Below are 16,057 nucleotides of genomic sequence, written 5' to 3' on the forward strand. Positions count from 1 at the left end.
AAGCCCATGGAGGCCATGCATTAATTGCTGTGCAAACAAAAAGAGCAGGTCACAGGTTCAAAACAGCTGAAGGAAGGCTCTTAAAGCATGGAACCTTTGGGCACAGGGTGCTGGGCAAGATAAAAGCTTGTGCCTTGAAGTTCTCTAAGCTCTACTCTCTGTCCAGCTTGAGCCAGACAAAAAAACCAAGAGCCAAGAACTTTTGGCCTTGCACTTCAGTGAAAGTAAAGAACTTTGCCCTCAACACTCCTCTTAATTCAGGAAACTACAGCCCTACCACCAAAACCCCTCACCAGAACTGTCTTTTTTCAGACCCCCCTAGCAGCTCTCATCCCTGTTGCAACTGCAGATGCATCATGCACTTCCTTCTTTAACAGAGCAAAGAAATAGCAAACAAACAAGGCTGAAACACTTTTTCAGACACATTTTTCCCTCAATACCAGTGAGGTACATACAGAAGACATAGCTACTCACATCTGCACCTTTCTTATGAGTCAAAAGAGCCCTTCAGTTTTGCAAACATACAAGAAAATGAGTCTTCCCAGCTTCCTCAGCCCCACTTTTGGCTGATCTGCCCTCATCCTTGGTAAGAAAGGATATTTCACTCTCCCTTCCTGCTTCCCTTCTTTCAAAACATTATGGAACTCCTTGCTAGGTAACTATTCCTAGCTATCAAATTCCCAATTGGATGATTTGACAATCAGTGACAATATAATGTAGTTTTCCCATTACAAGCAGGGTCTGCCCTATTAGCTGTGTCCTTATAATCAGATCTATCACAAAAGTACACGCAATGTATTTAGAAATTTTATCAGGAGCACACACACACGAAACCACCTAAAAATCCCAAACCCATTATGGACATACTTCATTCAAAACATCCATTTTCAGTGCTATTAACCTAAATTCATTTAGACAACAGGATAATGTTTAAATAGTTTAATACTGCTTCTCCCCAAACACACAGATTCTCTTCTTCCAGTATCAAGTCATTAGTACAGCACCTGGATAGATTTCTTGTTTGTTCTTTACAGAAACACAGATGATAATGTAGCTGCTTAAACCCTGATCCATCCTTTGACCCAAGCTCATTAGAGAATAAAGCTGAGAATTCTGGGATGATAAACTTAGAAACTAGTCTTCCCAGGATGTCAATATTGCAGCTACATTTTCCCATTATTTTATTATATTATCCCAGAGAAGACATCTTCTGTTCCTTCATGGAAAAAAACATTTACGAACTGACCAGAGAGCACTAAAAGAAACACTTATTTTTTCCAAATATGCATGTTTTTTATCCACAGTGCAGGTTTTTGTCAAACTTCCTACTCACACAGAGTGAGCAGACAAAGGAAAAGATTAAATATATGTCAATACAGTGTAATCACAATGCTGTAGTCTTTTAACCCTATTCTATTAATATATCTATTCAGATCTGTAAATACTTTTTGAAGATTTATTTATTTTACCTGTAGATACTGGAGGTCCTTATATAAGGAAGAGAAGGAGAACATTTAGTTAAAACGTTTTGCTCTTGCAAATGAACCTAAACCTACAAAGCGACACAATGTGTGCACAGAACAGCAGAGAGAGCAAATTTACAAGAAATCTTTGCTTGCAAAACATTTTGAACACCATGAGTCTATCCACCATAAAGCACATTTTTCTTTACCAAAATTCATTGTTGTTTTAACTTGTGTGCAATCAAGTCACACGCATGTGTCCTGGCTTGTAAAGTAGGCATGTATTCTATTTTGCCATCTGTTGGGGGTTAAGCAGTTTTTTCTTATCTCTTTCAAGAACAATGACACTGCCTGGAAGATAATCTCCTGCTAATGGGCTATATAATGTCCTGGCTTGTAAAATAAGCATGTATTCTTTCTTGCCATCTGTTGGGGGTTAGGCAGTTTTTCTTATCTCTTTCAAGAACAATGACACTGCCAGGAAGATAATGTCCTGCTAATGGCCTATTGAATTACTCACTGTGGCTGGTAAGATTAGTTACATCATCCCATTTGGAGATGCTCCACCCAGAGGGAGGAGCCAAGCATCCCTGCCACCATAAAACAAGCACTTCTGAGACCACAGACAGCCTTCTTCGCTGGATTTCCGAGAGGAATCAGGAACTGAGGCCCAGCTGCTCCTTCGCCGCATTTTCGGAAGGGATCTACACCCTTCTGCAGATCGCCACTCCAGGAGGAGCAGCCACCATTTGGCTGGACTGCTATCAGCACCCTGACTTCTCAGGGTGTCAGGTTTTTTCTCACTCTGCCAGTGGTTGTTTTGCTTGTACTAAATTACATTGTTATTTAGTTTTTTTCTTCCTAGTAAAGAACTGTTATTCCCGTTCCCATATCTTTGTCTGAGAGCCCTTTTTAATTCTGAAGTTGTGATAATTCGGAGGGAGGGGGTTTACCTTTTCCATTTCACAGGAGGCTTTTTGCCTTCCTTCACAGGCTCCTGTCTTTTCAAACCAAGACAGCATGTCATGTAGGATGACACAGGACTCATTCAGAGGATGTAGCTTTATGTGCAAGAACCAAACATGGCATCACTTGTTTCAGCCCCCAGTGCTGACATCTCTCCATGGAACTGCATCAGCAACAAAGTTACAACAGACAACACAAACTACCGTAAAACATAAAAATCAAGTTATACTCACTGTAATTTGGGAAGCATCCATGAATTGCAGGCCAAAGTAATCAGTTTCTACAAGGTCCAAATGATACACAATCTGGTCAAACAACTCCTGTCCCTTTGCATTTTTCTGTAATACAAAAGAAAATGCTGTTTTTAAAACTGGTAGTGTGGGTTTGTTTGGGTGTGTTTCTTTTCAAGTTCAAATGTGTGAGAAGAGATACACAAACGAAAAAATATCAGAAGAGCAATTCTATTTATTCTGAAGAAATGCATTGACATTTCTTTTTACTTTTCTCAGAAAACAGAGTGAGACATGCCGTTCTTGTCTGCAGCTATTCCAACAGCATCAGATTTCACTCTCAAAGCAAGCTTTCAAAGTTCATCATAATTTAAAATGTACAAGAGAAAGGGAAGGCTTATGCCCTACAAGTGTCCTAATCACAGAGCCATCATTTTGTACCCCAGGAAGTCAGATTCTCCAGGAAAAGCTTGCTTAACATACACTGCCTGAAATTTGCTGGCTATCAACAGCAACTGCAGTCACACAGTGCCAGACCACCACTGCAGCTGGAAAATAAATTCTGGACAGCCTGAACACTCCAAGAGCATTGTGAAGAAAATTAATGGGATTTGATAAGATTTCATTTATGTTGCCAGTTGCCATCATATTTACTGCCTTTAAATGAAGAAACAAACAAGGACCAAAAAAGCTGTAAACCTTACTTGGCATGCCGTCTGAAACATGCAGGCATGGAAATAAAAGTTAACAACTAAAACCCCAACTATGGCCTCCAGGTAAGGGTAGAAAATTTAGCATATTCTTAAATGTAGGCTGCATTGGCCTGGGTACTTTTTATTAGGTTAAGACAAGAATTTAGGTACTCAGTCTTCAACACTAGAAAATCAAAGTTTGAAGATTATAGGTAGGCTGAAGGAAAAGGCAATAACAAACCAATTTTTTTTTTTTTTTTTTTTTTTTTTTTTTTTTTTTTGAGCTACTTGGGGAAGAAAGTTTTCAAGTTCTTGAGCAAAATCACCCCTTGGACAAAAATACATGAGACCATCATAAATCTGAGGAAGAAACTGAAGCTACAGCTGTACTTTATACAGGGAAGGATCCACCTTTATACAGGATCAGGATCTACCTGTCCCTCTTACAACTTTAAGGATTTTAAAAAAAAAAATTTTTTTTTAAAACTAACATAGTAGGCATTTCCACTTTACCCCCAAATTCACAGTTAAGCATTCAGCTCCTTTAGTTTGGTCTTCTGCACAAAGGCACCTTCAATCATAACACGCAGAACTCCTGTTCAGGGTTCTAGACTGCCTAACATCAGTTTTTTCTTCAGTAACAGACAAGATAACGAGTTACACCACTGTTTTTCCAAGGAAGTCAAGCAAGCTCAGGAATAGACAGCAAATTTTATTTAAGTTGTATTTTTTAGGGTTTTTAACTAACATAACAGAAGCACAGAAATTGAATCATATCAAATTTCAAGAGTGGAATTAAAGCTTCATAAAAGCTTAATACCAACATTAAACTGTCATTGTAAGATACTGTTTCATTATTTTGAAGGGGGCAAGAGCAGGATAATAGACATTATTAACCGAAGTTCAACATTCTATTAAAGGTAGATGAGAATACAATGGCTTCTTAAAACAGTACATTGCTAAGATGTCATCATCTTTATTTGTACAGCAATTGTTATAAACTGAACAAAAAATATCCAGAAGATATTTTCTCATATGGAGTAAAATCAGCACTTGTTAAAAGAAGCCAAACCAAAGCTCAACAAAATCTAAACAAGTGAGGGAGGAGAAAACCCTCAAAAGCAATAAAAAGAGAAACAGCAGAACATGAAAAATTCAAAACGTAGGAAAAATGCACTTGATGCCCTACTCTGCTCGTGGTTGCTTGCTTTATGGCATTAACTACCAGTATATGTTTATCTTCCACTGCCACACACCCAATAGAAACCAGAGAGAGCACACTCCACCTTCTGTATCCAAGCAGTGGTTAATGTTTAACACGTGTTACATGCAGAATAGCTCTGCACTGCACAGCTAGACCATAAAATGCAGTATTACATACACGGCTTACAGGAGATTGTAACATTTAACTTGTCACTAAATGAGCTTTCCCAGCAACTTGTACCCCTTAAATGATAAAGCTGCTGCAGCTCGCAAATTGCTGACCAAAAACTTTCTTTGAGACGTTGCACTACAAGGGGAGATAAAAGCAACTGACTCTTTACTAGCAGTAAAGGATTACCTGTCCCTTATTCTGCCTCATCACTGACTGATAATCCAGCAGGTCAGACTGTGGACTGATAAATAAATGTACACTGAATGAAACGGGGGGAACAGTCAAAATAGAAGGCTTTTTCCTTAGGCATTACATGTGCATGATAGTGGTCTCAAAAGCAAAATTATTTTGATTTTCATTGTCTTTTTCTTCTCCCCTCCTTCTAGACAAAACATTAGCTAAACGACAAGCTTCCTCTTTCACAATCTGGTACCACATAAAGACAAGAAAATTATTTTGTACAGTAAAATTTTCATAGTTGATCTAATAATCTGGAATTCAATAAATCATACTCTCTCTACAGACCCTTGACTTGTACTTATTTTCTGAAGATATAGCTACAAAACCCCAACCATAAACTAAACATATGTTACAGTCATACCTTACTAGACAGATGGTTCAGAAGTATCAGATGTAAATGGTCTGCATAACTTATATCCCACAAAATGAAGTACATAGCAATAAACAGTATGTATATATTATTATATAGAGTTACTATTTTGTTGGTATGGAAGTTACTATAATTGGGAACAGTGATGCAAGAAAAGTTGCAAAACCTCGTGTTGACTTGGGTTTTTTTGTTTGTTTCTGTTGGGTTTTTGTTTTTGCTGGTTTTTTCTTGTCTTTGCTTTCTGTTTTGGTAGGGTTTCTTTTTGGCTTGTGAGTTTTTGTTTGGGTTTTTTTGTTTTGTTTTGAAACATCAATTAAAACACTGCCAGTGTTTCTTGGAGCTCAGGAGAACTTGTGTGAGCACCATGAAACCTCACAGGCAAGCACTGGGAGGGTGGGCATGAAATGTTCAGCTTACAAACAAAACTACAGCTGCAACCTAAGGCAAAACTGAATTATCATGAGGCAGGCACTTGATGAAACACAAAGACTGAATTACACTTGCAGACTGGGAACCTCCCTGATAATGTGCAATCACTGAGAGAAAGGAAAAAAAAAAAGTTTCTCATGTCAGTTGTCCCTGTTCCACCTAACTGTTCCACAGTTGTGCGAGTTTTGTCCACTGTTTCATTAAAGCCATTCTCAAATAAACCCCCATATCATCTTCCTTAGGATCATGAATCACATGCAGAGAGAATTCTTATGTTAAATGAGGACTCACTGCAAATCCTACAAGGACCCCAGTTGGGATAGGTATACAGCACCTTGCAATGACAGCTGCATGGCCCACACTTCAAGTAGGCTACATTTTCAGCTGCCAGAGAGTTCCCAGTCTCAGGGAATCTATGGAAATTCTTGTCAGCTAAAACATGACAAAACAAAGATTAACTTCTCTAATTAGAAACTCTTCCAGACTTGACATGGAAATAGGCAAGAGAATTTAATGTGCTTCTGGTAGACATGAAGGAAAGAGAAAATTGATCAGCCAGGGACATTTTACACCAACCAGTCTAAACAAGCTGATTAGTGTTCATCTTAGCTATTCCAGAGCTCTTTGAAAGGTTTTTGCCAAAGGGCACAAAAATTGGACATACATGCCAGAAAAGTCCAATTTTAGTGCAGATACAGTGCAAGGATGCCATTGATCACTCTCAGAGCACATACAAGCAGAGCTGGAGAGCTTCTGCCCCCACTTTCCTCAAACCCAAGTGCAGTTACTTGAACCCAAGTGGAGAGGCTGAAATTCTTGAGTCATATTAGAGAGCTCAGACTACAGGGCTACAAACAAACTATTAACAGATTTCAGAAACAGTTGAAGCACTGCTTGGGAAAACAACCTGTCAAATAGGCCAAAAGGTACATGAAATAGTCTGCCAGCTGACAAAATGACAACCAAAATTAAGGAAAATAAGCTATCGCCAAGAGAAAAGTCAAAGCAAATTAGCTTTCCAATCAAAGCCAGTGCATCTCAAACTGAACAGTGAATAGCAACAGCAATGGGTAGGTAGGGCAGGCTTAGTTTCTGTTTTGAACTGTATTATTATGATTATGTATTGTGTAATATGCTAAATATTTCTTCAGAGTGGGCTGCTATGGTCTGATGGTCAGTCACTCCAGGTCTGAGCTTCTAGTAAATTCTAAAGGGCACCTTTGCAGCTAGCAAGTCTTATCTCCACAGGCCTGATACCGCCCTGCTCTGATGGCACCAGCATTTCCTCTCCTTGGCACCTCCTGAAACAAGAGTAGCTCAATATGGTCTGCTCAGTCCTCTTACACCTGAACTGTTATTAACTCAATTTTCAAACCTAAAGCTCATTTTCAAACTTAAGGCTTTAGCTGTTGGCCATACTGCTTAGCAGTGAGAATTCGCTTTGCCTTTTAGCAGTCACTGGCAGTGCTGTCTGCAAGTGTCTCAGACAGGCTAAACATGCATAAAAGCCATCTGCGCTCCTAATTAGCCTTGACTCCTGGTGCTCAGTTATCATCTGTCCTTTAACTTGCTTTCTTCTGGATAATCAAGCCTTCAGTTTCTCAAACACATTCAGCTGTACTGAAAGCCAGCACTATTTCCATAATTTTAAGCACGAAAATGCCACTGTTCTACATTCTTATAAATCCAGGGTATCTAACAGCTTCAGCCAAGTACATGTTGGAGGCCATGGCTGGGCTTGCAAAAGCTGCACTGAAAACCATGTTTTCCATCCCAGTAGTGCTGCTACAGGCAGTATTGTCAAAGTCAACTGCTTGTTTTCAAGTTCCAGTTTGCACTCTGCCATCTAGAGAGGACACTGGCAGAGGGCACACGGCAAACCAGCCATGACCTTGGTGCCTGTCCCACCCTCTTCTGGTGGCCTAATAAGCACAACCAGAGGAGTGGAAAAGAGTCACATTTTTTTTTTTGCTTGAAATCATGGAAATACTACTTCATTTTCATAAAATCAGTGCTAACTGAAGAACAGCAAGTTATTTACTAACACATCATAGTTCCATGAAGCTGGCTAACTTGCTTAAGCTGCATTGAAGATGTCAGGTTATTTTCTTATCAGCCAACCATTGACTTAAATTTTCAGTTCTGGCTACAAACTCACTTGAAAATGTGACACTGTTCAAATAACCATTAAGCCTCTCACCCTGTCATGGCGATAACACCAGTACTGCTTCAGAGCCTGCTACTGCATGCAAATGATGTTTAAATGTAGTACAGACCATAGGAACAAGCAGCTTTGCTGAATGTGCCCAGAAGAAAATGCAAGTGATGACGCATGTGAACTTTTATGTGAAGGAGAACAAAATTCAGTTTAGTTCCTTTGAGAAATTAGCTGAAAATAAGAGTCAAAATCCCCTTAACTTCCCCCTGCATAAAAAAACTGAAACCAACAAAAAATGCCGAATGCATACACACACCACCAAGCCCTCAGCCCTTCATCAGCAGACAAAAACATCCCATTAATGGTATTTACTTATTATAACCTGAAAGAACAAACATTTTGCTCCCAGTCATTTCTGTCAAGGCCCTAAACTAAGAAATTCCTATTTCCTGAGTCGAAGCGGCTCAGAACCAAAGTTAAAGAACCCCTTGAAGAATGACAAAAACACCAAAGCAAAAAGAACCCCAAATTCCCACAAATAATAAACTAAACCAACAGACCACCAAGCTGCTTCCTTCAAATTACTCTCTAAGCCTATGATAAAAGTCTCAAAAGCTAGCACTGTCACAAGTCACATCCCATCTAGGGGATGGAGGGAACCTCAGAGAAGCACACAACCACTTCGGAATATTCCCTCTGTGGGCAGATTGGCCGACAGTGCAAGCAAGCTGGGTTCCTGCAACCAAGATGCCAATGAGAATTTGTAGATAGCCATTAAGAAAAAAAAAAATCCCCTAACAGTGGGTGTAGTAAATCTCACTATTGCTGCACAGCAGCATTTCTTACCAGCAGCCAGACTTTCAGCTCTCCACAAGCTACTGACAAGAAGAATCAGCGCTCACTGGAGGAGAAGCCTGAACAAGGACAAATAAATAGATCACTGTATTTTATATGTACCAAGTCTCTGCATAAACCCAAATGGCACTGGGCTTCTAGTACATTTACCATGCCAGTGTGACATTGGAAAAGTCTCTTGCACTGGCTTATGCTTTCTATTATGTAAGGGCAGTCACTTCTCAATAAAAAATAAACAAATTTATAAATGGTCCAACAACAAAAAAGTAACAATAAAAACAAATAAACAAAGCAAACAAAATCAAGAAACCCAAACTACTAAGAGCTAAGGGTAGGGAAGGATAATATGTTATTTTCAAGCTCTGCAATAGGAGGAAAGAAAAGATTTTTCATTATTCATAAAGTACAAACTCATTAAGATGAATCAAAGATTGAATTGGCAGCACAGCATTACAGAGAACATACAGAAAAAAGAGCAGAGAGGGAATTGCCTTAGATGGAAACAATCTCTAAAGAGTCCAAAATCCTGCCAGGAATCTCTCACTGGAGAGATTCCTATGTACAGTAACACAAACATAAAGCAGATCCAGGAAAGTCAGATGAGATTTCAAAAGAGAGTGTAAGGTTTCCTTTGCCACTTCACACATCCCTGCTTCCAGTCACTTCCTTCCCCACCTCTCAATCACATTCTGTCTCTTCCTCAACTGGACAAGTGAATCAAACTTATACAATGATCTGAACAATGCTAACTTTTTCTGAAAGCTGGTTTTGCACAGCTGTTTTTGAAATAGGCACTTTTGCTAGCTGAATTTTACAGTACAGCCCTTCAAAAACTGATTATAGTAGCATATCCAGAGGCTCAGAAGCCTGTTTTGCTGCTGAAAAAAAGGAGCAAGAAACTATAATGTCTTGAGACCTCCATTATCTGGAAGGGATAGTTTCACCACTTGCTTAGTTTTTTTCAGAGAAGATGTGGCTGTCCCAGGCTGGACTCAGCTGGTTTCAGTCATCTCCAGGACAGACCCACTGACTACTGGTGGTGGGGCTACAGAAGTTAGGAGTGAAGGAGTGGATTTGAGTTAGGGAAAGAGCGAGCTTTACCTCGACCCACAAGCCTTTTAATTCCCATTTTTTTCTCCATATTTTCTACACCCCCATCCTGCAGACTGAATGAGGGGCTGGGTAGGAGCCTGGCTGATGGCTAACCCACTGCAGTGGGGAAACCCTTGTGCAGGGTAATTTCACATTTCCATCACTCATCTAAAGGGCACGCTGCCTTTGAAAAGCCTTTAATCTCTCCAAAAGTCACAGGAAGGGCAGGCAGGTACTACCACGGTGGGTGCCCTATATGTGCAATTACTATTGTCAACATTATTACCAGCAGTGACATTTTTATTTTATTTGACTCAGATGAGGGTGAGGTTCTGCTCATTGTCCCTATCACCTACATGTACTACTGGCAACACAGATCTCTTCCCAAGAGAAAAGCACTGTCAGCACTTCTAAATGGGATCCTCAGGCAAGAGATAAATGCAACCACCAGCCACAGAACAAAACAGTAAAAAAAAAAAAATCCTTACTTGCAACTTTATGTTCTGGAAGTCAGTCTGGACTCCAGTTATTTCAGGAACAGACAGGTTACCCCATCACAATTATAAATTCAAAGGCACAATTTTTAAAAGGGTTACTTGTATGTAAAGAAGATTCCTTTTCACCCCTAGAATGCCAGCTCCCTCTCCTGACCCACTTGAAATATTACACGCCCCTCATACACAAAGCAGAGGTAAAACGAAGCAGCTAAGGATAAAGAGAACAAAAACCTATGCTGAGACTCCTTAACCTACATGATTTCACACAAAATAAACTTTACAGTTCTGCATTCCCAGAGGAAGAGGTATTATGTAATAAATCTAAGCTATGGGCACTGAAGTGGAAGCCACCTCTGAGATAATGCCATCAAGCACAACACAATGTTGTGCTTTAGGCTGCCCTTGCCCATTGCCTTCCTGCACAAATCACGATGGGATAGAGGTGCCATTTTTCTGGAGAGCTAGAGAAAATTCTAGGCCATGACTTTAAACTGTATTTGAGAAATAACACTGGCATAAGATGACATTAAAAAGAACAAGGAGAAATAGGCGAGTGCTGTCAGAAGAGCTCCTGGGAGAGTTTAGCAAAGACTCTGCACTTTCTTATGCTAATGCAGTACCAAAGTTTCAAATGACATCTTTGCTTTCTTATATACCTGCATTTGAACTCTCCAGGAGTAGAAATAGTTTTAAATAGATGCAATTGCACAAACAGAATTTTCCATATAGACACATCCTTCATATACAATTCACATGTATGGGTGCCTGACTCAACTATTTCCAATTTTTTTAACTTGTTTTTAAATAGGACACATTTATGACTGCCTACAATAAAGTAATTTACCTAAAAGGCTCTACTGGCAAACTTGCTTCAGCATAAATGTAGCTCGGACCAGCAGTAATGGCCAGTCAGACGCACAAGCAACACAAGTAACTGTACTTGACAAAAATTAAGGCTGCAGGGCTCCCACTCTCCAAGCCAGACAAGTCACAGGTTCTGTTCCTGACTCCTACCCAAGAGGTCTGTCAGGGCAGCTGAATGCCTTGTAAAGAACTGGCTACAGGGGGAAGTTACATCAGTTAAACATCACTCCTAATTCAAGCTAACAGCACTTTCAAACCCCTCCCCACCCAAACGACCACACAGCACAGCCTGGCGTGGGCCTGGCATGCCAAAAGCTGCTTTCTAACACTGGTATCCAGGCAAGGAGGAGGCCATGAATCTGTGATGTGGCAGGAAGGCAAAACCTAGGACATCTGCTCTAGGAACTGCTATCTTACATAATGCCTTAAAGATTGTCACTTTTGGGTGCATAGAACAGGATCCCCACCACCAAGTGCTGACCCGTAAAAGCAAAAAGGTGCAGATTCCTTTAGCAGTATCACATCATGTATGCTGCATCAATTTACTTTTATGTCTGGATAAAACATAAAGTTCCTTAGAACCACTTCTCTCCTCCAGCATAAACTTGCACACTGTTAATGCTCACATAAGTCACAGTCAATTATTTCTATGTCTTTTTTTTAAACTTAAATAGCATATACTATTTGTGGCACTTTTCATAGCACAAAATTAATTCCACATGCATGCTAGCATTAGAATTAATTGCCTATATTAATTACCCTATAATGTGCTAAACCTTCCATATAAATCATATTTATTATTAATCACCCTGACAGTTACAGCCAGTGAAAGAAGTTCAAAGATGTGAAACAGAAGCAGTGACCAAAAAGGGAGTTTAGGACTTGAGGACAAAGCTCTAATGTGGTCTTCTCCTCAGAAGCTCTGAGGATTTAAAAATCCAAAGAAACTCTTTTTGAACTTGTTTATTCAGCCAACTGACTTCAGTACTCTTCACTTTTTGTTCTTTCATACACTAAGTCACAGTCTTCTCCAAAGAATCAACCTCAATTATTTGCTTCTCTCTGAAGAGACCCAAAAATCCAGAGATTCAGAAAAATCAGTAAACCCTCTTAAACTGCAGGTTTAAAATCAGCAGGTTTAAGATCTTCCTCAGATCAGAGGAAGATCAGGGAAGTTTGCCAGTAAAAGTATTTAATTTAGTGGACAGCCAGGAAGACAATTATTTTTAAACACAAACATAATTAGACAAGTATATGCAATTAAAGGCAATCACTACAAATTACATTTACTTTCAAGAAAGACAGAATAAGATGAAAAACCGTGTGGCTCTTATTCAAAAAACTTCATTAGAACAACTATAAAAAAGAATAAACAGCAGTTAATAGAAAACACCTCTCTCAGACGATGCTACTGCTCAGTTAAAACCAATGGCAGACCTAGGTTTATTATAACGAAGTTTAGCACTCTAATCTTCTCACTTCTCACTCTAATTCCTTCCTGCCAAGGAATTACATGACCAGATAAATTCTCATCATACTATAGTATTTAACTTCATGCTCTCTTATAAATATTCAGATCTGAAGGACAAGTGAACACCTTATTGTACTGAAATAGGCATGGCAGCACAACATTCTGTTTACATTTATTCTAAAACATGAACAAGGACTCATGTCTGGGGGTTTTTACTGAATAAATTTAGAAGTTCTGAGTGGTAATATGAGGAGCAGAAACACTGGGTTTTAGCCAAAAATGATTTGTTAATATTTCACACCAATCAACAGAACATCCAATCCAGCTAGGTAAGATGCTCAGAAGATAAAAGTTCTCATTATAAACAGAACCTCTGACCCCAGAGTCAGTATGCAGAAAAGCACAGTATTCATCAGAATCTGGAAAAGGGATGTTTTTGAAGAAGTGAGAAAAGAAGAACCACTAATCTGCACAAGTGTCAGGCTTCTTTCCTGTCAGGTTCCCTGAATGCTGCAGTTTTTGCTGCCTACTTGGAGCGAGTGTTGCGTGCCAGCACTTCCTCTGGATGTAGTTTAAAAGACAGCCTTCAGAAATTTTAAGGCAAAAAATACAGATGAAAACACATGATCAAAGGTACATGTACATACATTCCAGAGAGACTTGGAACAGCCAGAAAGCTGCCCCACATATGGTTTGATTTGAAAATCCATTTGGAGCAAGCTGCAGCTTTTAGTAGTCTGCAGGAAGGTTTGAGTTTTGTCCTTTGCTTTCAGGGTCAGCTACCCTGCCTGCTCCATGCCATAAAATGAATTCCGGACATGTGCATGGCAAGGGGAAATAAAACAGAATAAAAGAAAACTCTCATGGAAATTAAACCCAAGAAGCATAAAGGAGTAAAAAAAAATAGTATCAGCTCGTCAGCTGGCTTATTATCCATGTTTATTAACAACATCTCAATAGGAGCTTGCATTTTTAATTCAGACCACCACATAAACGTAGGGAAACTTTGCTATTGCCATAGTGTCTGCCAGAGATTCAGCAGAACTCATTAAACTGGTGACACTCCCAGTTCTCTGTGATAGGCTGATGGGGCATTCCTTGTGGCTGGTTGTTTCACCGGGGTATTTTACCTCAACATAAGTTTTGCTCTGCTTGACAACTTTTGCATTTTTTTTTTTCCTTAGAGTCTGACTCAAGATAGATCAGACCTGACACTCCCAATTGGCCAGTCACAAATGACTGAACTGCTACCACCTCAGATGTTTAAAATAAAAATTAAATTTTAAGTGAAAGTTCATTTTTTTTTTATTTCAGGGAAAAAGTGTCACTAAGGTCTTATAGTATGAATACATAAAAGTCCATATTCAAAAGTCACTGCAACACAAAGCCACTTCACAGAATGGGTTTTAGTTGGAGGGATAACAAACTACTTAAAAATGAAACCACTCTTTGATGGCTCCAGCAAAGACAGCACCACCAGTTATTTGCAGACAACAACAAAAACCTTCATTTATAAAGCCAACAAAATTGGTAACAGTCCCTTTGTCTCAGAAGAATTTTATTTCACAATGAAAGTGAACACAAGAGCAGAGAACTCCCACAAACATGCAATACCTCAATTAAATATCCAACAGAACTTAAACTATCAGCATTAATACCAAATATTCTGATGGTCTGAAAAGTCACTAAGTCACTGGAGGATCATATTTTGCTGCCCTAATTCTGTTTTCTACCACTAATCATAGAATCATAGCATACCAGGTTGGAAGGGACCTCAAGGGTCATCTGGTCCAACCTTCCTTGGCAAAAGCACGTTCTAGACAAAATGGCCCAGTACCCTATCCAGGTCAATCTTAAAAGTGTCCACTGTTGGGGAATCCATCACTGTCCTGGAGACATTAATAGGAACAATGTTTCTCATTACCTGACTTACAGACTTGGACAGAGTCAAGAGCAAACTCAGGCTTTTCTTGGAGCAAAGTTCTGCGAGCCAAACTCTGGCTGTAGGGACAACTTTGTTGCCTGACAGCTTTTAGATGACACCAGCAACTCAAATGACTTCAAAGTCACACGTATGTAACCAGCAGAGCCTTTAAGGGCAACCAAATACAACACCACACTGATGATACAGGAAGAACAAGTGTCAACTCACTTGTTCGGCTGTGCCGATTCTGAAAGAGACAGCATGTCGTGAAGTTTATTCAGGCTGAGCAACAAAGCACATATGACTGTTGATACAGCCAGAGAGTCTGTAGACTAAGAGAGACTAGTCTTTCATCTCCGTGTATGGAAAATACCATATGTTGGGGGAAAACAAACAATTTAGATGAAGGGAGTGATAAGCTGAATGCTAACTCACCAATCACACACACTGAAGATCTTTAATTATGCCTTTTCATCATCTTGGATGAGAAACCAACAAAAGTTGTTTATCTCGATTGCTGGGTCTTCAGCATGGTCTCCCACAACATCCCCACATCCACACTGGGGCACTACAGTCTAGATAGGTCCATTATTGATGTCTAGATCACTTGTCTCAAAGGGAAGTGGGCAGTGGTTTGAACACTACCTGGAGACATGCTGTAACAGGAATTCCCTAAGGCATCTATCCTGGAACCTATCCTGTTCAACACCTGCATTTAGCATCTGGAGGAAGAGATGGAACACATCACTTGTCAGAAGACACCAAGCTGGGGTGTGCAGGTGACCTGTGTGAAGGCAGAAGACAGGGACACTGCCAAGCCAGAGATCAGGGAAGAGACACAACAGTGTTACAAGGCTGGGTCATATATCCTGTCAGGTTGACAGAAGTACATAAAGACCACTACTGAGATAGGCAAAACAAATTCAACTTGAAGAAGATTAACTTATCTTATTGCTAATTAATAACAGCAGGATAGTGAGACATAAAACCAGAACTAAACAAACTCCCCCCACTTTCTTCCCAGGCTCAACTTCACCCCAGACTCTTCTACCTCCTCCATCACTGAGTGGGTCTGGGGAAGATTGGTAGTGTCTCTTCACTGCTGCTTCCTCCTCTTCCGTTGCTCCTTCCTTCCCCTGTTGCAAGATAGGATCCAATCCCATGGGTTACAATCCTTCACTGGCTTCTCCAGAGTGCAATCTTCTCATGGTTTACAACTCTTCAGGACTTGCTCCAGCATAGGGTCATTCCACAGAGCAGAGTCTTTCAGGAACAGACTGCTCCAGTGTGTGCTCCAGCCCCTGCCCAGCATGGGCTCCTGTCTCCATAGGGGCACAGTCTCCTTTGGACATCCATCTGCTCCTGCTTTGGGTCCTCCATGGACTGAAGGTGGATCTCTGCTCCCCTGTGGGCCTCCATGGACTGCAAGAG

General features: G+C 40.0%; 1 protein-coding gene across 5 annotated transcripts in view; it reads right to left on the reverse strand.

The window, feature by feature from the left end:
* Window positions 1-16,057, reverse strand: part of EPB41L4B (erythrocyte membrane protein band 4.1 like 4B) — a 170,210-nt gene that overhangs the window by 115,811 nt on the left and 38,342 nt on the right. For all 5 annotated transcript variants that reach the window (XM_064429992.1, XM_064429999.1, XM_064430005.1 and 2 more), the window contains exon 2: window positions 2,663-2,767. In XM_064429992.1, the coding sequence (XP_064286062.1) occupies window positions 2,663-2,767 (105 nt within the window). The remainder of the gene's footprint in view (window positions 1-2,662; window positions 2,768-16,057) is intronic.

Source organism: Passer domesticus, chromosome 1 (assembly GCF_036417665.1).
Source record: "Passer domesticus isolate bPasDom1 chromosome 1, bPasDom1.hap1, whole genome shotgun sequence".
Taxonomy (NCBI): domain Eukaryota; kingdom Metazoa; phylum Chordata; class Aves; order Passeriformes; family Passeridae; genus Passer; species Passer domesticus.